The sequence below is a fragment of the Ostrinia furnacalis genome, unplaced genomic scaffold, assembly GCF_004193835.3.
Source record: "Ostrinia furnacalis isolate ACB-3 unplaced genomic scaffold, ASM419383v2 OfSCF4386, whole genome shotgun sequence".
NCBI classification, from domain to species: Eukaryota; Metazoa; Arthropoda; class Insecta; order Lepidoptera; family Crambidae; genus Ostrinia; species Ostrinia furnacalis.
This window is the reverse complement of record NW_021134625.1, coordinates 5,194-29,081: the sequence shown is the minus strand read 5'-3', so window position 1 is coordinate 29,081 and position 23,888 is coordinate 5,194. Positions and strand designations below refer to the sequence as shown.

The window sequence follows — 23,888 nt, the reverse complement described above, 5'->3', positions numbered from 1 at the left end:
TGTGTAATAATGGTGGATTATTAACCATTGAGTGTTCGTGAACGTGCATGGGTGTGGGCAAGTGAAGCAAAACAGTGCATCGTGATTCTTCTGGTTCTCTCAAGTTGTCCATAGGAGGAGGTCTCAGTAAAGCATCACAACTTTACTGAGACTCAAAGGGTGGGAAGGGGTATCATCTATCATCCTTCATTATATCATTACTTGATCTCATTTTGTAACTCGTATCACATAAATACTTGAAAATGGCACAAATCAAGTCGACCTCGACGTGTATTGCCAACATCATCAAAACAGAAGAAGAAGAATAATGCATGAGTGCATTGTGAATATGATGATGCCTGTGCAGCTGTCTTGCAGAAGTTGGTTTGCCGCAGCTATTTGCACACAATGGTAAACAGCTTGCAATTTCAACATTATGCAAGTTTTATTCACGGAGGTCCTCCATGGTTTTATTGCTAGTCTAAGCCTGTTTATAATTTATTTCCCAATCTTGAAAAGACTACATTTTATATTTTTTTCCCCGTAAGATGGGTAAATAAGTTATTTTATTATAATAAATAGAGGGCGCTAGCGCTACTCGGACGGACAGCGAGTGATGCCACCCTTCGAATTCGTCATTTTTGACAGGTTTGCGTAAAGTGAAAAACTATTGACGAGAAAAGTGAAATCAATTTGTAACATAACGATTAACAAGGATAAACTGCAGCCGCAGAAGCTTTATTGTATAGGTAAGTCAGAAAATAAAGTGTACCGCCGTTCTGAAAGTGTAACAATGCAGTACCGTGCCGTATTTAGGTTCAGTGACGTGATTGTTTACTAGAATGGCAACGCCTCTCGTTCTCCCACAGTTTCTCGCGCATTGTCTTGCCGTTCTCACGTGTTGGTACACTTTTCCCGACCCGATTCATCGAGACGACACTCGGGTCGCGCCTGCTGTTTGAGCAGTCACATCGACTCGGGCTATCACTGTTATTGTGAACTCCGTGAGTCACGAGCCTCCGAATGATTTTCCGTCAATTTTCCTAGAGTTGGTCACAGTTACTGAGAAAATAATTAAAGAGTACCTGAACCGTGAAACGATTGAAGTTGTGAATTGGTGTGATGTCTCCATAAAGTCAAATTCTGAGTATTATGGGAGTGTGGTGGTTACCTTCTCCTCTCGGCGGGAGAGGATGCTGAGTGTCCAGTTATGTTCTCTGCTCTAGCGTATCAGCTATCTACCACATTTTTAGAGGAGCAAAAGGTATGTTGTATGCAGTTAATTACAATTTAAAGATTCCTGACGAATGACTGATATCAGAAAATGTTTTAGTAAATGTTTCTAACTTCAAATGATCTGATCATAAGTAATGAGAACTCATTAACAGCATATTGAAACAATGTCTTGTATGTAATGTTATTGTGAATAAATTTTCTGATGTCTAGCGTCATAATGAGTAATCTCATTAGACTTGAGGCAAAAGTAATTAGCAGCTTATTTGCTAAGAAACAGGAGGCAGGTCCTGTAATCTATCATTAACCTGAACAAGTGATTTTTGTAATCACACATCACTATCTGCATATTTTTTTAATTGCAAGTTTAAAAAGTACAATCCATAAGACTTTAAGAGTAGTTTACAACTGATTTTATTTCTTTTCTATATAGTCTTCAAGTAAAGGATAGTTGTTGTTATTACAAAGAATAACATGATATATTTCAGAATTTCGTTTTGTAATGAATCTAAAATAATGATATCATTCACTGTTAACTATTATAGCAATTATTGTATAAAATCTGTTGTTGGTTTCTAATTAAAAGAAAATGTAATCAATCTATTATTGAATTATGCTTTGAAGCATAACAATAATTATAAGAGTTCAGTGTCCTTAATTGGTATCTTTCATGTTTGTGGGCAGTATACTCCGTGCATTGTCACCAGTTTCTATTTCTTACCAAACGAAGTGGAACACATGAACTTTTTGCATTCATCTGCTGTCACTGCACCGCTGTGTTTTTGCGAGTCTGCACTGTTATTGTGTTACACGCACATACCTGTTCACATTGATGAAGAGCAGTCATGCAATAGTTATAGCTAGGAGTAGATCACCCCAATCAATCAATTTTAAAGCTAATAAAATCAATGATGATTAATTGTTAGTGTTTCCTTCAAACATACCTACTTAAATTGATCTTTAATTACATCCCATTCTTTATTGCTTCAGTAACAATCAATCAGCCATCCGCTATTATAAATAAGTTATTGTTTCTGTTGAAATAAGTTATTTTTGGTTCATAAAATAGACCTGTTATTCCAACCAAAGCACTCAATTATTTTTGTGTGACTAGACTTGGACAACAGTAAATAAGATATTTACCCTCCCAATGTTTAAAATATTATAAGACTTTCATGTTTTCCATTCAAAAGGCGTTGTTCTTTAATTTGCCTGAAAACAAAGAAGTTTATCCCTATCCCATAAGCTTTCCAAGTAATCTACACTAGTTTGAATGTTGTGTGAATCATCCCACAATTTCTCGTTATCAGAGCATCGGTTGCGCTCGAGGAGGTTTTAGGGCCGCCGCGCCGAGATAAGCCCAGTGAATGTCGTATCTTGATATACGTCACTCAGACCGTCTATTCGAAACAACTTTTTTCCACGTCAGACTCATAATATGCCTGGTGTATCAAACTTAACGGAAAAGCAGTTTTTCTAAAGCTGCAACATTCATAAAAGTTCCTCTGATCATTTTCGTTACCCTCCTTGGGTCCTGTTAAAACGGTTTCCTCGTCCAAGTTTTTTTTATACATATATCTTAATCAGTCATTAGTATGTGCGACGAATTACGCATATTTTGTTATAAGCAACTGCCTCTTAAGGTTCAGCCAAATCAACGCAATTAGCCGCCGCGGCGTGCAGCGATGGCGATCAATGCTTTTAGGTCTGATCCCCATCGCTGCACGCCGGCTGATCGCGTTGGTTTGGCTGAACCTTTCTTATGGGATGGGATCGAAGATCGAACCTCTATTTTCGAGGTACCTTCTAAGTTATAAGTCCTCTTTAAGAGACGTGAATAGCGGTATTGGGCAATACGACAGTTAGCACATTTCATCTCTAAACTCGTGTTTTTACGAGATCGAGCTTTCTGTCGGTTCTACATTCAATTACTTACATCTGCAAAATGAAAGAATACATTATTTATTGATGTCTCTAGCAAAAATAAAATGTTTAAATTTATGTATGATGTGGTGAATGAATCACACATAATTGCAATCGGAAGCTTAATTGGTTTCAGTATTTATTACACCCGACTGGTACTTATTTGTAAATGTGGTCTCTCGTACCAGGTCCGACATGGCACCGGTGAATAAGTAAAACAAATAACATCCCATTTGGCTGTGCACGAAAACAAACTAACCCAATACATGCAATTATTAGAATTATTTTACAGAATCATCATGGCAGGATGTTCTTCACCAACGGTCCTTGACTCCCGCAACGTAGAGGGTATATCTTTATCAGTCCTAAAATAGAGGAAAAAAAAGCATCTCTTGGCGTCGGTTTTGTTAGGGAAGTCTTCAGTAAAGTGCTGTTATAAAGCACGTTCATATAATTTATAGGTATTGATTCGCAATCTCCACTACACCACACCAAAAACGTGCGCGAAAATAACGGAACCCATATGTGTATTAAAACGCCGATTTCTATTTTAGTCACTTTCACTGAATTCACCTTTAACATTAAGGTAATGGAAAAAGATCTCCTTTCTAGTCTGGGTTTCTCTTTACGACACTGTCTGCAGTTATTTCACTATTTTATAATCTTCATAAGATGAGATGGCTACTTTGTGGCTTATGGTCATTCGTTGGACATTGTATTACAGTACTGTGCTTAATGTGACGCATTGCACATGGTCATTATCTTTTGTCAATGAATTTACAGCTTATCATTTTCCCGCTGCACATGTACCGTTGCTTGGCGATAAATGTCAACCGTGATCAGCGTTGCCAGTTTTTTTTTTCGCCAAGTCGGGACTTTGGTACTTTTTGAGTGAAAACAGCGGGATTCTTCCGTCAGAAACGGGACATAGTAAAAAAACGTATAATAATCAAAGGTTTTCAAATATTTATCTTTTTATTTGACTTAAAATTACGTTTACGTGACAATAGATAGCAAAAGTAGCTATAGAAAATGTATTTTAACAATAAAAATAATATTTTAAATCAGATTTAGTACGTACGCCACGTGCGGTCGAGTTCTCTCCGAAAAGCGGGACCGAGCATGTCCCGCGCGGGACATTTAAATTTGATTTAAAAATCGGGACGTCCCGCCAAAATCGGGACGTCTGGCAACGCTGACCGTGATATACCTATGTATTTTAATGTTATTGACGTCATGTGAGAGTATTCTTGACTTGTCTGTACAGTTGTTATTGTTCCTGGGACTCCTAATGAAATTTGCTTCAACAGTCATAGTTCACATCATATCGCTCTCTAACTAGCTTTCAAAGGCATTTATTGTCTTTCACTGTATCCAAAGTGCCATGTTCCAAATGCAATTGCATACTACTGACTCTTGCACTTTTCCTTTACAAATTGTGTTAATTGTTATGGTAATTGACCCATTTTCGAAGCCACAAAATGCGTTCTTTATACCTTTTCTTGTGTATTTGAGTTATCCGTTCTATATGAAAATTAACTGCTTTACATTACATTGTTGCTCGAATAAAACTACGTCTGGTGTGGTTATATGCGAGGATCCATCTGTTCCATTTATATCGATCACGTGTCTTTGATGGCCGCCTGCTGTAGTCATTCGCGATGGGGGTTACGCTGTAGGCCCGAGGAATGCCTCAAGGGACGCCTACATTATACTCGTCACATTTTATTTAACTCCGACCATACATAGATTGATGAGTCATAGAAGTTTTTAAATTTATTTAAGTATCTTCCGTCTGTCGTAGCTGCCCAAATAAGAACTCAGAATATCAGACTTTTAGACGTTTATAGCACTGCTTAATTGATCAAGTGAAATTTTTAGACAGAATAAGTCATCATGATCAAAATATGATTATTTTATTAAGACTTCAATCTTGCCTGTTCTTCACGGCTTTAATCTTGACTACGGCAGTTTTCTTGGCTCTATCCGTAATGTTGTTGTCAACATAATGGATGGAGTGCGTCAAGACGAAACGCTATGCGCCGACGCTGACTGCACCGTTACAGCGGGAGTGCGTAGCCGACCCGGGAGACAGACGGACGGTTTAACGGTTCTAAACTTGGCTTTGTTTCCTCAACCAACTGACCAACTGGACTAGCATAGGAATGACGTTGACTGAAGTGATACAAAACACGCGAAAGCTAGTCTATGCTAGGGTGCATTGGCGTATATGGGTTATACATTTGGAAAATCTTGTTTTGTATGGGATGAACGCTCATTCATGATGAAGCTCCAGACAATAATTTACTGAAGACAAAAACAATAACACTCTCAGACGCTTCAATATAAATACCTACAGCATATTATTTGTGAATCACTTTTGTTGATCGTGAAAACTTTTCTTCAGTTTTTTTGGGTACAAAGTGTTATTACTCACGAATCTTTTGTTATTACCATTACGCTAATAATGGACTACTGTTACAATTGTCACACGGTCACGGGGTCCCCAGTTACAACTGAAGTTAAACAAATCAACACTTAACTGTCCTAAATGCGTGTCACTATACTTAGCATAATGACTAATCAACTACTTAAACCTTCCATCACAATCAAATTAAGGAATTACTATTTCACGTGTGTTAGCGGAAAATGCTCGGACGTGACTCATTAAGTTATGACTAACTCACTAATAGGTATTCATATTTCTCCATTTGGGAAAAATTTAAGCTAAATAAAAAAAACAATAGCGATATTTCAATTTTGTCAGCATCCCAACACAAGCGAGATAAACGCAAGCCCAATACATCGAATAGGTCTCGTACTCGTGCATTATCTGTAACTCAGGTCTGATAGAGCGATACTTGTATGTTATATTGTGATAAGAGTTAACAACTTCTATTACAAAGATTCTAGCTAGTGGGAATTGCGATTATGATGTTTTCAGAGAAAAAAACTAGATACGATGACCACCTACTTACACGTGGAAAACTAATTAACTACAATCTACAACCGCATCGTGAGAACATTGTCAAAAAGAGTTGTATGAATAAGGTCTATTCTTCGGCTTTGACGTAATTTGGGAGCCATAATCGCACCTCGTTTACGGCGAGTAACTGCAACCCATGTTACAGCCACACCACGCGCCGTTATGTGGTTGGCTGCAAATCGCTCAACTTGCAAATGACACTGTAACCTAAATACGCGCGTGTCACGACTGAAAATAATGACAGTCATAAAATTATAATAAAACATTGACAACTCCATCAACAGCTCAGTATGTAATTCTAACATGATGAAATCCAGACAGAATATACAAAAGGTCTTGAAAGATTGTTCAGGTTGCGCATTATTGGTTATTGTCGAAATACCTTGACCTATTCATGTTAGTATTTGGAATGTTTGAATGCACGACTAGTGAAAGGAATGATGCGTTTCTTGATGCTTGAATTACCTTCCCCCTGATAGTAATGTAGATGTTGTTGATGAAAACAATCTAGGTGTCATAATGATCATCACATGATAGTAACAAATAACATACGTTGAGGATAAAACAAATGAGATATAACTGGCAAATTCATTGTTTCCATTCCCGTTTCACAATTACATCAGCAGCGGTCAGTTGCGCCGGGGACACGCACAGAGGAGGACATCACGCGCGGTTAATTGATATAGCTAATTACCATGGGCTTCTTTTGCGTGAGTATAGTGACGCTGACGCGCCGTCTGCCCGCGCTGAATCACCCGCGATTACATAGACAAGGTCAGTGGTAATTTAGCCATTGTTTGCATCCGATGCTGCGGCTGCAAGTGTGAGATAAGCCAGCATTAGGTCTGCTTTGTCGGCCAATCTATATATTTGGTATACGACCGGCATCTCTATCGACTTATATCCATATCTGAATAACGAGCATCATCTCCTCAGTGTACGTCTTGAAATGCATCGTATTGCTTTTTCAGATCACGTTTCTGTTTTACGACTCCAGTTTTCCACTTTATGATTTCCCATTGAATTATTCAGCTGAAATGAAATGAGCAGTTCTTTACAATTTGCCATTGTATCCTAAAATGAATAAGATTGTTCGTTTAGGTTGACGGACTTAGTAACACCCTGCCTGAGTTGCGTGCGGATGATTTATAGGTTCTCAATGATTTGATATCTCTAGAGATAAATTGGACTGATGTTTTTAACTAACCGCATGCAGGCCAAACTCGGGCACTGAGGGTTCCGTACCTATCCTTATTCTCATCCTTGTGAGACTTGTTGATGGACAGACGTAGTTGGTGACCTTTTTTCCTTTTGCGGTCCCTAAAAAGTGTAAAACCTACAATTTGTATAATGCTAGCGAATATAATAAGTGCAATTTAGAAGTTAATGAACAAATTATCATTTAATTGTGTTATTTTCCTGTTATAACATATGGTTTATTTATGAAGATGTTTCATGCGTTGATAAAATGAAGTTAATTATCTACACGCTGGTATATCCACGTTTTCTTCATCTTATGTTTTCCTTTAGTTTAGTTTTTGCTACCATTTGGTATGACGAATAATCGATTAATTTTTTTCGCGTTATTGTACTTTAGTGGTCGTAAATGGATATATTATCCAGGCTAATCAGGCCATTTCCCATGGCTTAAACCTAATGGACGCGCAACCTACTCTACTTCCCAATAAACGAAATACATGACTCGTCCTAAAAATAGATCCTTGTTGGGTGTTGTCACAGTATCGATTTCATCTTGTCCCCATTTTTTCGAAAGGCAGTGTTCGCAAGTACATTGTTGTAATCACTAGTCGGTGCAATGATCAGCGCGAAAGTGTTTTCGAAAGGTTAGCCGGTCTATAAACAAAGTAGCATTTCTTGTATGTGCATTTACTGTTTTCCCCTTTTGAAGGAGACTTGAAAAGCGGCATCGATGATGTCGAAAGTGTGAACGTGTTTGGAAAATTTTCCACTCCATTAATTATAACTTTAATTTAATAAAAAATAAAAACTCAAATACGAGTCAATATGGCCGTTTGCCAGTACCTAATGAAAAAAAAAATTCACTACATACAAATGCTCCCAATACTTCAATTCATACAGTTCTGCTAATCCGTGACCGTCCATGATGTGATAACGGGAAGTGTGCCGGAGCCGTCACAGTCAGCTAATTGCTGATTGCTGATTAGGCTTTGTTTATCCTCCCTTTTCGTATTCCGCTGGCAATACCACAATACCACACGTCACCTGAACAGAATGCGCGCGGAATGCGTTATTACCGCAGAATAGCTTTGTTTTTACTGCGCACTTTGGATCAAAGTGGAGTATGGAATCTGGTAGGGCCCAAAAGATAAGGAGACATGTAAAGTGCCCCATAAGGGCTACCTTTTCTTTTTTTTATTATTTTCTATTGACGTTCATAAGTGCCACTTGTGGTCTAAACTGAATAAATATTTTTGATTTTGATTTTTTGATTGAGTAGTCGTCGACATACTTCCTTATCTTGAAGAGTCGATGAACTCATGGTTAATTAAGGTAATGGTCATGTTTATGTAACCATAATGATGAACCTCATAATATTGAAAGTCTTAGTGTTGTTGAAAGATAATTGTCGCCATCGCATTGGCCTCCATAGCTTGTAAAAGTAGCCAGAGATTGTTATTAAATAATAAATTATTATTTTTTGTACAAAACAAAACTATAAATACATGATCGAAAATTAAAAATGTTTATTACACTACACGATAGCAGTTAAGATTTTTAAGTAATAAACAATGTCGTTTTTTTTCGTGAGACTTATTTACAAAAAAAAAAAACTAAATACATTTTATTTAGACAAATAATGTTTTTTATCGTGGTAACACTCCACTCTCAAAATTAGCATTTTGTTTGCTGATGCAGTTGCCAATGATAATAATGATGAAAATTAACATAAATCTTTAAATTTTGCCGCTGTATTTGTTATTTTTGGTTTCAAGAAGACTGTTCGATTAATAACAACTACTATGTATGCAAAGTAAGTCAATTAGTATGTAAACGGAGTCTCGAAGCACTTTTACTGAATGGCAGTGGCCGCAATGAAGCCGTTCGTCGGCAGCGTTCTGCCAGTCGTGGAGGGTAATTGGCGGCAATGCCCGTTGCTAAATGCAGAATTGATTACTCATTTACGCAACCATTGACCGTGTCAGCTGCGACTGTAAGGAATCGTCCATTTTCTCCGTGATAATTAACATCGACTGGGTGGTAGCTAATCAGATTTCTCTGACGGTGGATGCAATCCTAATTTGGAGGCTTGTCGGTCAATGTCAGTCAGGTTTATTTTAAACAGCGTTTCCTAGAGGAATATAATCTCTATGGTATGAGATCATGTTATTCGTTTTTGACACGTTTGTGGTCGCCTTCAGTTTACGTCGTTACTACACCATATTTATTTTCTCTTCGGATTTTCGTAAATATTATGCAAAAGAGTTCGTTCTGTCAATCTTCAGTATTGGTAACCGTATCGGAACGTTTCAAAAACGGCTGCCATTAGCATTTTGTTGTCTCGATGGTATCGCCAATTTGGGCTCTAGCATAGTTTCGGCGCGTCATAAATGGTGTAGCGGTGTTTGACCTTACGAAAATATTTTCGCGTAGTTTAGATAATGAATATTATTCTTGGTTTGATGTTGATGTTACGAGTAGACCAGTAGCACCAATAGTGTGGGGCAATTTACATTTACCTCAGTGCATTTTACTGATAAGCGTCGTCGAGTCAGTTTGGCGGTGTGCCTCCTATCTTTTATGTAATTTAGGGAATTTAAACTGTTTGTTATCGGCTATTAAAATATATTGAACAACTGATAACATTGTTGTCAGTGTAATACTAACTTTACAGCTTTGATATTGTTCTGATAAAATGCCGAATTGGCTTTGCCGGTTAATATGGACTTGTAAATGCAGTGAAAATATCAACGGTGAATTAATTTGTTTGTAAAATTAAGTAACTACTAAAAGTACTTAAATAAAGTAGGTGGGTATAACTTTATTAATTGGATTTCCAGTTGCATATCGCGTGAATTCTGTGACCTAACTCAACTGTTTTTTTTTCTACTGTGTATTTATGATTTATGTTTCTTTGAATATTGTCTGGGTCAAATTACTGTTTCAATAAATTAACAATGAACATAGAGCTAGCTATATCATTTGTAGCATCTATTGTAGCGTGTTATTAAATTTAGTGAAATAACAAGTTTTTAAGTCGACAATAACTTCGTCAATGCAACATTAATGATTGGCTTGCAACATCAAACAAAAGCACCGGTTTTGGTTAGTTGCGGTTAAAATAATGTAGTGCAACTTAGCCTAATTCTTCCCCCTGCTGTCTAGTAATACTACCGCGGGTAGTCCACCTTCACCACTCAAGATTCCCTGTATCACAACACAATGCATTGCCCTCTAAGGGCTAAATTTCACCGGGACACCATGGTGGCGCAACCAGTCGCCGGCTACCAACAAAATGTATACAGCTCTATAGAGAGTTACTCACCTGGTGTCCGTTTGGTTGCGCAAAGCTGCATACATTTTGTTGGTAGCGGCGACTGGTTGCGCCGCCATGGTGTCCCGGTGAAATATAGCCTTAACGAAACTAACTCTGTATTTTCCAGTGTCCGGGCGTGCGGCGCGCCTCCCCAGTGATGTCGAAGAAGCCGGCGGCGGCGCCCACGCTTCACAAGGTGATCATGGTGGGCTCGGGCGGCGTGGGCAAGTCCGCGCTCACGCTGCAGTTCATGTACGACGAGTTCGTCGAAGACTACGAGCCCACGAAGGCAGACAGCTACAGGAAGAAGGTGAGCAAGCAAAGCGCAGGGAACATGACCACAAAGAGGACTTTCGAATAAGACCTTTAGAACCGCACGTTGATCCACCGTCATGCGCGTAATAGCGAACGGGCCAGAATGGTCTTCTTCATTTTTTCGTGTCGACAACAAACCTACACAGTGTCAGCCCAAAACTCCGCCACAAGAATGGTCTGTAGGCCTAAGATGCGCGCCGTGATAACTTTTATCGACGTCAAAATGTATGGGCAAAATCGATAAAATGGCGTGATAACCGCTTATCGCGGCGCGCATCTTAGGCCTACTGGTGATTTTGTAATATCGCATTTCAATCTTGTACTAATTGGAAATAAGATGAGACCAAAAAATGGTATTAAAATTGTGTTACAACAACGAATAAGACCTTATTATCTTGTTATTAAATTACAATAAGTTATCAACTAAAACTGATCTAAACCGTTAGACGAGTATGAAATTATCGATTTCCGTAGATTTAGCTTGTGCCATTATCAGTATTGAGCAAACAGGAGAGGCCGGAAAACATAAATCGGCTCTCTTTGAAGTTGAAGCGACACATTCGTGGACAAACCATGGAGGTGAACTAGTTCTCATATTTATCACTTTCTTTACTTTCTAAACATATTCTCTCTGATCATAATTTGTAATTATGGGATTTTAATGGGCTTTTAAAACGCATAATATTATTTCTGATTATAACAACGTTGTTTTGTCTGTTAAAACAAATGCATAGCGGAAACACATTATGTAACTGACATTCAAAAGCAACCAAAGTTAGTCAATGACGTCCTATTTACGAAGGCCCTAACAACAGTTAATCACGACTTAGCAGACAGTTGATATTCAAGTTAATTACCAGTGAATCAGATTAGAAACGGTAGCTTTCCACGTATAATACGGGTCACCGCGGCCGCTTTACATTTGACACTTAACCTTGCACGTATTTTTTTTTCTAGTGGTTTTACTATGTAGGAATAGTAAAGCCTATCTGAAAGTGGTAAATTCGAGCCCGGTCTAGATTGTTATGGGTACAAAATATTATGGATGTATAAACGTCAGACATTCAACATAATATTTTCATTTCTTTAGGCACTTAATAAGACTCAGACCTGTCACAAAAGATATGTGAGTCGGACGTATACAATATCTTTTTATTAAAAAAAAGAAAACAAATTGAAAGCCAAGGTTTGTATTATGTGACCACACTAACCTTGGGCAAAGAGCTGCAGTGTCTAGAGTAAATTGCAAGACGAGGTGAATTGCTCAATCCGCGAGTGATGACTTCACTCCGTGTCTGATGACGATGATAGCCCTAATTGGGCTGGGATTGGGAACGGATAAGATCTCAATTGTGATATCTTTTGCTATTCTGAACACGCATCTACCCACATACCATCCCGTCGTGTTTTAACTAAGAGACACGCTTAATTAAGACTAATGTATAAAGGACCTTGCTGATCCGATAGTCACCGCTATTAACGTGGTCCTTTGGGAGGCATTTCTTTTTTTCTGTCATACACGAAAAGTAGGTCCATCCATGGTAAAAGTAGGTTTAGGTAGACCGAAAGGTATCTATCTCTTGATTCACCAAGAAAGTAGCTGCATGGTAGCCGTATACTTAACATACTGCACGCATTCTGATCTACGTCCAAAAATGTATGTTCAGAATCTATAGTTCATATATTCTGAACATACATTTTTGGCTGTAGTGTATTTATGTGCTGAGGTGTGGTGTATGTTCTGCTTTCATTATTCGATAAGAAACAGCCTTGTGTGTAATGTGCCTAAAATCAGGCACGCATACTGAACTACGCCTAAAGCTTTAACCACACCAACACCAACAAAGGCCAATGACAAGTCGCGTGAACTGTCACTGGTCGCGCGACTTGTCATTGGCCTTTTTGATTGCGGCGGCGATGGTAATCTGCACGCGTTGGTGTGGCTGAAGCTTAAAAGGAGATTCAAAATACGGATCAGCAGACTATAGCTACACCTTATTTCGAACTCCTCCTATGTTCTTCTGATTAATTTCGTTGCGGGTCCAATGGGGGTTTAACTTTCCCCCGGGACAAACTTGACCTTCATTGGTTGGGTTTTTGTGGCGGTCAAGCTGTAGATCCTGGCTACACAGGAGTTGAAGTGGTGGGAACGAGAGGTGGGAATAGTCCCGTTTTATAGCTACAGCTGTGTCTTTTGTCAGGTGGTGCTGGACGGCGAGGAGGTGCAGATCGACATCCTGGACACGGCGGGGCAGGAGGACTACGCCGCCATCCGCGACAACTACTTCCGCTCCGGCGAGGGCTTCCTCTGCGTCTTCTCCATCACGGAACCTGAGAGCTTCGACGCCACGCAGGAGTTCAGGTCAGAGGGGTTAACTGACTTATGCCCGTACTCACAAAACGATGCTTGCTTAAGAGAAGCTCTGTGATTGGGCCGTGTCACCCTGTGCGTCCACGCGCACTGTGAGACCTCATAGTAATGTTTGTGAATACGGGCGCCAGTTTTAGGAGCTGACAAAACGCGATTCTTCTATTTTTTTGTTTATTGATACAAGCGAATAACGATACTTAATTAAGTAACTTTCATTTTATATTTTACGGCCTAACGGTCGAAGCACACTTAACAACTCGGAAAGGGATCGTCATCGTATCAACTCGAGCCGTTTAGTGTTCTTTGTTCCTAACCCCTTCGCTGATCCATTTACGTTAGAGAAAAGGCGACAAGATGACGATCCCTTTCTTATTTGATATGTGTGCTACGTTCGTTCCTTCGTTTCAGCCGAAAGACATCCACTGCTGGACAAAGGCCTCCCCCAAGGGTTTCCACAAAGACCGGTCCTGCGCCGCTCGCATCCAGGCACCTCCCGCGACCTTCACCATTTCGTCGGTCCACCTAGTGGGAGTCTCCGCCACGCTACGTCTTTCGGGTTCGTGGTCGCCTTTCAAGAACTTTCCTGCCCCAGCGGCCATCAGCTCTATTTATTTATTTCATTAGCTCTACGAGCTATGTGCCCCGCCCGCTGCCTAAATACGTGAATTCTGATTGACATTCCCGCACCATACGTCCGCAGAGAGCAAATCCTTCGCGTAAAGAACGACGAGAACATCCCGTTCCTGCTGGTGGGCAACAAGTCGGACCTGGCCGACAAGCGCCGCGTGCCGCTCGACGCCTGCCGCGAGCGCGCCGCCGCCTGGCAGGTGCCCTACGTCGAGACCTCCGCCAAGACGCGCGACAACGTCGACAAGGTACGCTAAACACATTATTTCTTCTGATTAACTTCGTTGCGGGTCCAATGACAGTTTAACTTTCCCCCGGGACAAACTTGACCTTCATTGGTTGGGTTTTTATGGCGGTCAAGCTGTAGATCCTGGCTACACAGGAGTTGCAGTGGTGGGAACGAGAGGTGGGAATAGTACGCATTACACACGATAGCCGAACTATGAGGCGTCAGACTAGCCGACTCATGATCCGAGGAACGCGGGATGGATCCCCGAAGCATATTTAGCTTGCCACGAGGGGTTAACGAGATTTAATTTATTTTATTTAGTAATTTGTATTTACAAATTGCTAATATTCTTTAAAAAAATGTTGTTTGGGAAAGTAGACATCTTTATCCAGAATCACCCGGTGACTAGTAAAGAGTACAATGCGCCTGGGTCTTGCTAGGTTTCTGGCTAAATTTCATAACACTAGCCGTTGGGTAACAAAGCAGTGGGTCCTATACACTTCAGAAAATAGATAGTGTTCGTTCGCTACGGTGTAGTAAACGACAAAATTACGAACAAATGTACAAGGTGGCAGAAGTGTCAAATATTTGGTCTCTTTAACCGCACTCTCCAATTATCAGCGTGAGTAAGCAAAACGCATTAACGGATCTTAGATTTTAGATTTTATCTTAGCACGCAGGCGGTAATGAGCAACAAGTTGGGCTGTGGCCAAACAACAGTTATCTAAGTCGAACAATCGGGCTCCAGTGCTACTGCGAATATCTACTACTTTCGAGCGATTGTCCTGATACATATTACGAGTATTGAAGTCGTGAAATAGTGCGTCATCATAACTCTGAGCTCATAACGCGTTCTCTCACCCAATCAACAAGGTTTAAGCGCTGTAAACGGCATAGCATTAACGATAAACGTTTATAAATCCCAAATATTTCATGAACTCAAAGCCCTTGGTAACTTAGAACCGCCAAATATAACTATTTCTTATTTCTATAAACCGAGATACTGTGTTTATTATTTTAAATTAATTAACAAACTGAGCTAAGCCTGAGCATGCTCGCACGCTTCCAAGTACTGGTAGTTCCCGCGGCTCCGCTCGGCTTAGTTTTATCATACTTACAGCTGTGTGCTTTGCTAGACGAATGCTTGCGATTCTTTGACACTTTTCTTGAATATTTAATTGACATTTTAAAAATAAAGGAACAGTGTCACAGATTACCTAATACTTTTAATTCTTCCTATATCCACCATATTTTAAGTCACGCAAAGCACACAGCTGCTACATAAATGTCAGTCCGGAATCGTATGGTTATTTGGTTGTGGGGTTCATCTGGGGAATCATTTTTCTAAATTGTGTGGGGCTTATTTTCCAAAATATGTATGTAGTTTGTATGTCATGGTTTTCCTGTGGTCTGTTTAATACATGTGATAATTTGACAAATTATACATAGAATAAACGACAGTTTAACAATACTGTTGGTTTCTATCGTATACGTCGAATTGTTTGTGACGTTTTGAAACCTATGACATAAGTGTTGATTCGTCATGAAAATTCGGTATACGAGTCTAAAACTGACTAAGGGCTGATTTTTCGATCGTTGGCTGAGTTTTAACTGAAGAATAGAACTGTCATTTTGATTTATTTCCCATACTGAAACTGTTAATATGCCAAACTTATTCTTCAGTTAAAAGTTATCCGGCTATTGAAAAATCAGGCCTAAGTGTGTCGTTTAGTGACGTCACCATTGTATGTCGCGTTGTCTCTTTTATTAAACGGGCCTCCGGGCTCCGGGCGGTTGTGGTGTGTGTGTGCTGACGGGTGCGGTTGTGTGCAGGTGTTCTTTGACCTGATGCGCGAGATCAGGTCGCGCAAGTCGGACGACACGCGCGCCACCAACGGCGACGTCAAGAAGAAACGCAGGAAAATCATCAAGTGCGCCATATTGTAGAGCTCCCAGCCGGGCGCCCCGAGTGTACTGTGACTAATTTTACGCTGTGCTTCACGCTCTTTTGGTCTCACTGGATTACATTCATTTCGTGTAGAAACAAACCTTGGGGAATTCAATTTTTTTCAAACAAGACAGTAACAAATTCTCGCAACAGCATACACTTTGTGTTGTTGTTCGTGCGCTAAACGAAACAGAAAAATCTAAATGATTAGTTGATGATTGGATTCCGTAAGATTTGATTCATTATTTTAAACTTTATTTTAGTAAGCATTGCAAGATTTAGTAGTCACAAGTATGTTTTGATATTGTATTGCGAATGCAGATTATTTTATAAACAAATGCAGTTGAGAACGGTTCTCATCGAGAATACTCTATTCAATGGAATTTTAATGTTAAGGAAATTATTTATTTTCGAATGGCCACTCATTAGAATTGTTTTCACAAGATGTTTTGAAGTAGTATCTCACCGATATAAGGTTTACGAAGCCCATATAGAAGGGACTTATACCCGAGTCGCGGGTAGAACTCCGGCCGCCGCGCTTCGCTTCTGTTCGGAATCGCTGCCATACTATCCTCATCCTTACTACGCACGTAGTAAGAATTAAATGCAAACCAGTATGGCAGCGAAGCCTGATTTACTCTAGGTTTAAGCGGCAAAGGTTATGTGAGGACCATGGCAGACATGTTACTTTTAGCGTGGACGATTTTGCGACCGGCATCGATGCAGTAGTGTGTGTGTGTCAAAGTAGTATTGGCTGGTTTGATGATCAGCCGCCAGTCGTCGGTCGTTGGCGCTCAAAGCATCATGTCCGCCGCAGCCCTATTGTACTATGATATTCGCCCATTTTGGTGCTGGCATTTTTTGGATGCCGCTCCAGACCGACGGTGTCGGGCGGCATCCCCCTATTGTTATTATTAAGCTTTGTGCTTGCACGTTGTTTTGTATGACGATTTGTAATTTCATCATTCTAAAATGCAAAATGAAACACGGATAACTGCGGGCGGACTGGGGAGTGCCTCAGGGTTCTGTGATGGGCCCTGTCGTTCACGATGTGTCTGGTTTCCCGCAGTCCGCCCGCGCAGATTAGATTGCCATTAGTTGTCCGCAGTGACCCGTCTGACAAACGGTGTAGCGTAAGATTTTGTATTTATTTTAAATGGTAAGTGCTAATTGTATCGTGTAATGTGTTGATTGGAGTTGTTGTCCTCTTCAGTGTTTGCAGAAATATGATACTCGGTGGTTATAAACCTTGATATAAATGTAAAAGGTCCAATGTTGCTTATGGAATAATTGATATTGGTTGATACTGAAAGCGCAACAAATTTTGGAATGTCATGGAATCGGAATGATTGGATATTTCTGCAGGCACCGCGTAGTGTGTGATCGTCTGCACTGCTCGTGGATGTGGTCGGCCCGCGGTGTCGCTTCACGAGACTGCACAGTAGATTCAGCGTACTATCGTCAGATGTTTTCTGTTCTTATTCTTATACTAAACACAAACTCACAGTGAATGTTAGAATGTACAACTATCGAAAATAATTATTTTAACGTAACTATTAGGGCTGTCATCCTGACTGTTCTAACTAGTAGTTTCATGAGAAATACCATCGAAATAATAATAAAAAAAGAAACAGATTTTTTTAAACCATTCCAAAATGACAGCCTTAAACTGCTCAATCAAATACAATATTAAATCTAACAATAAAGTAAATAAATAACATTTTCACACATAATGATAATTATTATGAATATAACAATAAATACACGAATAGTCCCGACTTTGGCAACCAAAGTGGCAGGAACGCAGGAGTACTATGAAGCGGTAACCGAATGGATGTTAGACATGTGCTAGCTATATAACATTACGGTAATGTATGTGATTTGAAATGCAATTCGTTAACACGGAACTTGATCAACGAACTGTTGGTGACTCATAGACGTTTATTGGAAGATATGCCATCACTGTTGTCGTTGATTTCATATAATAATAAATAAGAATACAATAACAATGATTTTACTTGCTATGTAAAAAGATAAAAAATGTGATTTATGCGGGAATAAACTCTACAGTGAAGAAAGTAGAAACTATTATTTATGTCATTCAAACTCGTAATACCGTATTTTTAGCAGCATTCTTATTGCCTTGTAAGAAAAGGGCTGATCTGCATTATTTTTGTTTTTATATGAAATCAATGATTATGAAATAAGAAATAGTAATATACATACATATATTTTTATTCACTCCATATAATATACCTACCAGGGAATAGGGTTAACGCGGCATTTATAGCAATAACCTCGGACTAGCATAATACGTCCCGACACGACACACTAGGTTACATGAGGGGCCAGTGTCGCGCGGGCTCGTACTGCCAACGTAGTGTCGTAGTATCCACGCGATATATTATATTGAGGCCTAGTCCACGTGATTCCTGACACTTCAGTGCCTAAAACGAATTTTTAAATTATTTTTGTATGAAGACAATAGATGTTTTTTTTAAATGACATAATAAGATCAGTTTTGTTTTATTTTTGAAGGTGATGGAAGCAAGTGGACTTCAAATTCTATGATTATTAATCTGTAAAGTAAAAGATTAATATCATAGAATATGATAGAGGCACATCGTATTTTGTACCTACTCGAATGTACTGAAGGTTTTCCTATAGGTTAGTTTTAGTTTACAAATGTATGGAGTATCGATCTGTGTATGAAATGTATATCAGGCACTCACCGGAACAAATTTATAATGGTACGAAAAGATAAGCAGAAATATACTGATTTGCAAAATTACTGTTTATTTATTGAGCTGATTTGTTTGTTAATTTTGTATATTTTGAAAAAAAAAACTTCATAATGTTTTATTACGTTTTATAACGTGTCAATATTTTCAAATTAAAATTGTAATTTTTAAAGTGTAAATATAACCATTTGTAATTCTGTAATTCAACTGTCGGAAAAAAGCCAAGTAATGTTAAAGCTATCAAAAAACGCAATGAATAAATGCAGTGTGCTGGACTGTGTACATCATAAGTAACTGAAAATCCCGTCAAGAAACGAAACAATAAATTGCGATTTAGATAGTAGCAGTCTCTCTAAAAATAACAAGATATTCCATATTGCCATTATAAGAAATAATGTATTTTTTTTAATTTCCCCCCTTGCGGTAAGATCTGCCCTCTTACTAAAAAAAGTTTTACACGCGTTGAACATTAGTTTAATTTGACATTCCCATACTAAACGTCATATTAAACAAGTGTTCAACGAGTCTGTAACTTTTATTAGTAAGGGGGCTACAAACTTCTTGACGGGTAGCCCAGCCAGCGTTCCAACTACCCTACAGTCCCTTCCTAACCGCTGTCCGCAGGCGTTCCTGACGCTGATCCGCGAGATGTCGCGCCAGAAGAAGGGGCTGGCGGCGGCGGAGCCCGTCGAACACTCCGCGCGCAAGTGCGGGCCTGCCTGCTGCACCATCTGCTAAGGAGACCTACAGCCACTATCTTTGCTGAATGAAGGATTTCATCCGTCTGCCAGAAAGAGTTTAGAAACATTCTCCATTAAAGCCAGATTTATATTTGTCTGACGTTGTCATGACACATCAGAACGGAATCGATTTCATACATTACTTAAGCGACACGTTTGAAGATGTCACGACACGAGACAATGCGACGCAACACTAGTGCATAAAGCCGCTTCCGTTCTGATGCATTACAACAGAACACGTCATCAGACAAATATAAATCCCGCATTAGTTTAAGAATTGTAAGACGTTTTTCTATCATTCGTTGGAGATAAAAAAAAAGTTTGATAGTATTGTTTTTCTGATAGGCGACATGGACATGTACATTTCTCATTTGTTCGGTGTCGGCTAATGGAAAAACTTCCTCTGAGCAATTATTGGAACATTCTCATATCTTAACGACGGTTCATTCCCGTTGTCCCCACCAGGCTTGTCTGCACTAGTGGGGACAACGGGAATAAACCCCAATAACAAATGAGTAAAACTTTGACTTTTGATACTTGTATGCCTGATCTTGTACTGGTAAGAAAGAGACAGTACAATGACTGCCACAAACAAGTGATATCGTTTTTAAAGATATAAGCTCAATTTTAATAACTTTCCCTGTCTCCCCTCAAAAGAAATCGGTGGTTTAAAGCAGTGTTTTTCAATCTGTGGGTCGCGACCCCCTGGGGGGTCGCGAAGCCTCTATAGGGGGGTCGCGAAGCCTCTATAGGGGGGTCGCGAAGCCTCTATAGGGGGGTCGCGAAGCCTCTATAGGGGGGTCGCGAGAGGTCGTAAAAACTACTTCAGTAAAAAAAATTCTTTTAATGCAGATAAATCCGAAATCTAATTATAATAAACAAAATTTTTCATACTAGGGGGGTCGTGTCATGAAAAAGGTTGAAAAACACTATTCACTATTACACACCATATCTCAAGAAGGGTCAGTGGTACACTTTAGTCACAACGTGATGTGGATGTGTAATCTTTATCTTTTAGCAGAATAATGCTGAAAAGACTGCTATGTAGATTTTTGAAATATTTTTAAACGACACGAGAAACCATTTAAACTTGACGCACACATGATGTATTTGTAAGAATATAACAATTCGGACGAAATTCTTGAAACACAATGATTCAGAATATTATGCAAATACATCATGTCTAGTTGCATACTGTGATCAATGAAACACTGCAAAATAAGAATAAAAGCACCATTCAGCCTAAAATAACGATATTATGTATTTATAGCCTTGACTGAGCAAGCAAAAGTACAAGATGAGCTGCATGTTGCCATTTTTTAATTATTATATATTGATAAGGACATAATATAATGTATAAAATAAAACTGTAAATATTTAAAATATCGATTTTTATTGACCCTTTGTATAAAAGCTTATATCGTATTATAAAATTACAACAATAATTCAGTCTGTACATTCTTATCTAGGCATAATCAATCCCTCTTATAATCTAAGCTTTTATTATATAGGATAATTACATATACACTCAGCGGCACGGAATTTGGCCCAAGCCTAAACACNACACTGTATATGATTTATGCGGGAATAAACTTTACAGTGAAGAAAGTAGAAACTATTATTAATTTATGTCATTCAAACTCGTAATACCGTATTTTTAGCAGCCTTCTTATTTGCCTTGTAAGAAAAAGGGCTGATCTGCATTATTGTTGTTTTTATATGAAATCAATGATTATGAAATAAGAAATAGTAATATACATATATTTTTATTCACTCCATATAATATACCTACCAGGGAATAGGGTTAACGCGGCATTTATAGCAATAACCTCGGACTAGCATAATACGTCCCGACACGACACACTAGGTTACATGAGGGGCCAGTGTCGCGCGGGCTCGTACTGCCAATGTAGTGTCGTAGTATCCACGCGATATATTATATTGAGGCCTAGTCCACGTGATTCCTGACACTTCAATGCCTAAAACGAATTTTTAAATTATTTTTGTATGAAGACAATAGATGTTTTTTTTAAATGACATAATAAGATCAGTTTTTTTTTGTTTTTTTGAAGGTGATGGAAGCAAGTGGACTTCAAATTCTATGATTATTAAATCTGTAAAATAAAAGATTAATATCATAGAATATGATAGAGGCATATCGTATTTTGTACCTACTCGAATGTACTGAAGGTTTTCCTATAGGTTAGTTTTAGTTTACAAATGTATGGAGTATCGATCTGTGTATGAAATGTATATCAGGCACTCACCGGAACAAATTTATAATGGTACGAAAAGATAAGCAGAAATATACTGATTTGCAAAATTACTGTTTATTTATTGAGCTTGATTGTTAATTTTGTATATTTGAAAAAAAAAAACTTCTGTCAATTTTCCAATTTAAATTGTAATTTTTAAAGTGTGAATGTGGTTAACCATTTGTAATTCTGTTATTCAACTGTCGGCAAAAAGCCAAGTTATGTTGAAGCTATGTAATAAATGAGCAGGGCGCTGGACTGCGTCTTTTGCAAAGTAACTGAAAATCCCGCCAAGAAACGAAATTTAAATAAGCAAGATATTCCATATTGCCATTTTAAGAAACTAAAGTTATTTTGAAACTTTCCCCTTTCGTTATTAGAGATAACGAAGTTAGACAAAAAACACGTCTTAAGATCTGCCCCCTTACTAAAAAAAGTTTTACACGCGTTGAACATTAGTTTAATTTGACATTTTCATACTATACGTCATATTAAACAAGTGTTCAACGAGTCTGTAACTTTATTAGTAAGGGGGCTACCATATCTTCTTGACGGGTACCCCAGCCAGCGTTCCAACTACCCTACAGTCCCTTCCTAACCGCTGTCCGCAGGCGTTCCTGACGCTGATCCGCGAGATGTCGCGCCAGAAGAAGGGGCTGGCAGCGACAGAGCCCGTCGAACACTCCGCGCGCAAGTGCGGGCCTGCCTGCTGCACCATCTGCTAGGAAGACCTACAGCCACTATCTACCTATCTTCGGTTAATGAAGGATTCCATCTGTCTGCCAGAAAGAGTTCAGAAACATTCTCCATTAAAGCCAGATTTATATTAATTGTCTGACGTGACATGACGCATCAGAACGGAATCGATTTCATACATTACTTTAGCGACACGTTTGAAGATGTCACGACACGAGATAATGTGACACAACACAAGTGTATGAAGCGATTACGTTCTGATGCGTCATAACACAATACGTCATCAGACAAATATAAATCGCGCATTGAATTAACATTTGTAAGATGTTTTTTGAGATAAAAATAATTACATTTTTACTTCTTGCGCTTGACACAGTCAGTACCTGAGGCATGGGAGCGGCACGGGAGGGTGTTTTTGAGACGTCACACGTCAGCGAGACTTCAGATTTGTATGCTCTCGTCACGTCATAATATGCCAATGTCACTCCTCTCTTGCCGCTTCTAACCCTCAGGCACTGAGTTAAGCGTTAAACCTGTAGTATTGCGGAAGTCTTTCTGATAGCCGACATCGACATGTACTTTTCTCATTTGTTCGGTGTCCTGTCGACTAATGGAAAAACTTTCTCCGAGCAATCATTGAAACATTCTAATGTCCCAATGATAGGTAAGACAGGAAGGATTATTGATAAGCACTAACTTTATCTTCTCATACATAGTATGCCTGATCTTGCACTGGTAAGAAAGAGACAGTACAAGACTGCCACAAACAAGTGATATCGTTTTTAAAGATATAAGCTCAATTTTCGCGCAGACTACTTTGTATGTGGCTGATGTTTAAATTAAGGACAATTTTTTTGACGTCATAACTTCCCCTGTCTCCCCTCAAAAGAAATCGGTGGTTTAAAGGATCAGTATTACACACCATATCTCAATGATGTGTAATCTTTATCTTTTAGCAGAATAATGCTGAAAAGACTGCTATGTAGATTTTTGAAATATTTTTAAACAAAAGACACGAGAAACCATTTAAACTTGACGCACACCATGATGTATTTGTAAAAATATAACAGTTCGGACGAAATTCTTGATTACACAAAATGATTCAGAATATTATGCAAATACATCATGTCTAGTTGCATACTGTGCTCAATGAAACTCTGCAAAATAAGAATTATAGCACCATTCAGCCTAAAATAACGATATTATGTATTTATAGCCTTGACTGAGCAAGCAAAAGTACAAGATGAGCTGCATGTTGCCATTTTTTAATTATTATATATTGATAAGGACATAATATAATGTATAAAATAAAACTGTAAATATTTAAAA

The 23,888-nt window shown here is 38.8% G+C and overlaps 1 protein-coding gene across 5 annotated transcripts; it reads left to right on the top strand.

Moving 5' to 3' along the window:
• The first annotated feature begins 581 nt into the window (after positions 1-581).
• On the top strand, positions 582-23,888 carry Rala (Ras-like protein A). Of its 5 annotated transcripts, none has more exons than XM_028313816.1 (5): positions 582-728; positions 10,765-10,947; positions 13,154-13,314; positions 14,024-14,198; positions 16,013-18,915. In XM_028313816.1, exons 2-5 carry the CDS (start codon positions 10,795-10,797, stop codon positions 16,124-16,126), a joined length of 603 nt encoding a protein of 200 aa, XP_028169617.1. In that variant the 5' UTR covers positions 582-728; positions 10,765-10,794; the 3' UTR covers positions 16,127-18,915. The 5 variants fall into 5 exon arrangements, with proteins under 5 accessions (XP_028169617.1, XP_028169615.1, XP_028169614.1 ...); XM_028313814.1 differs by lacking the exons at positions 582-728; positions 16,013-18,915 and adding exons at positions 837-1,243; positions 22,475-23,888; XM_028313813.1 differs by lacking the exons at positions 582-728; positions 16,013-18,915 and adding exons at positions 840-1,243; positions 19,493-20,214.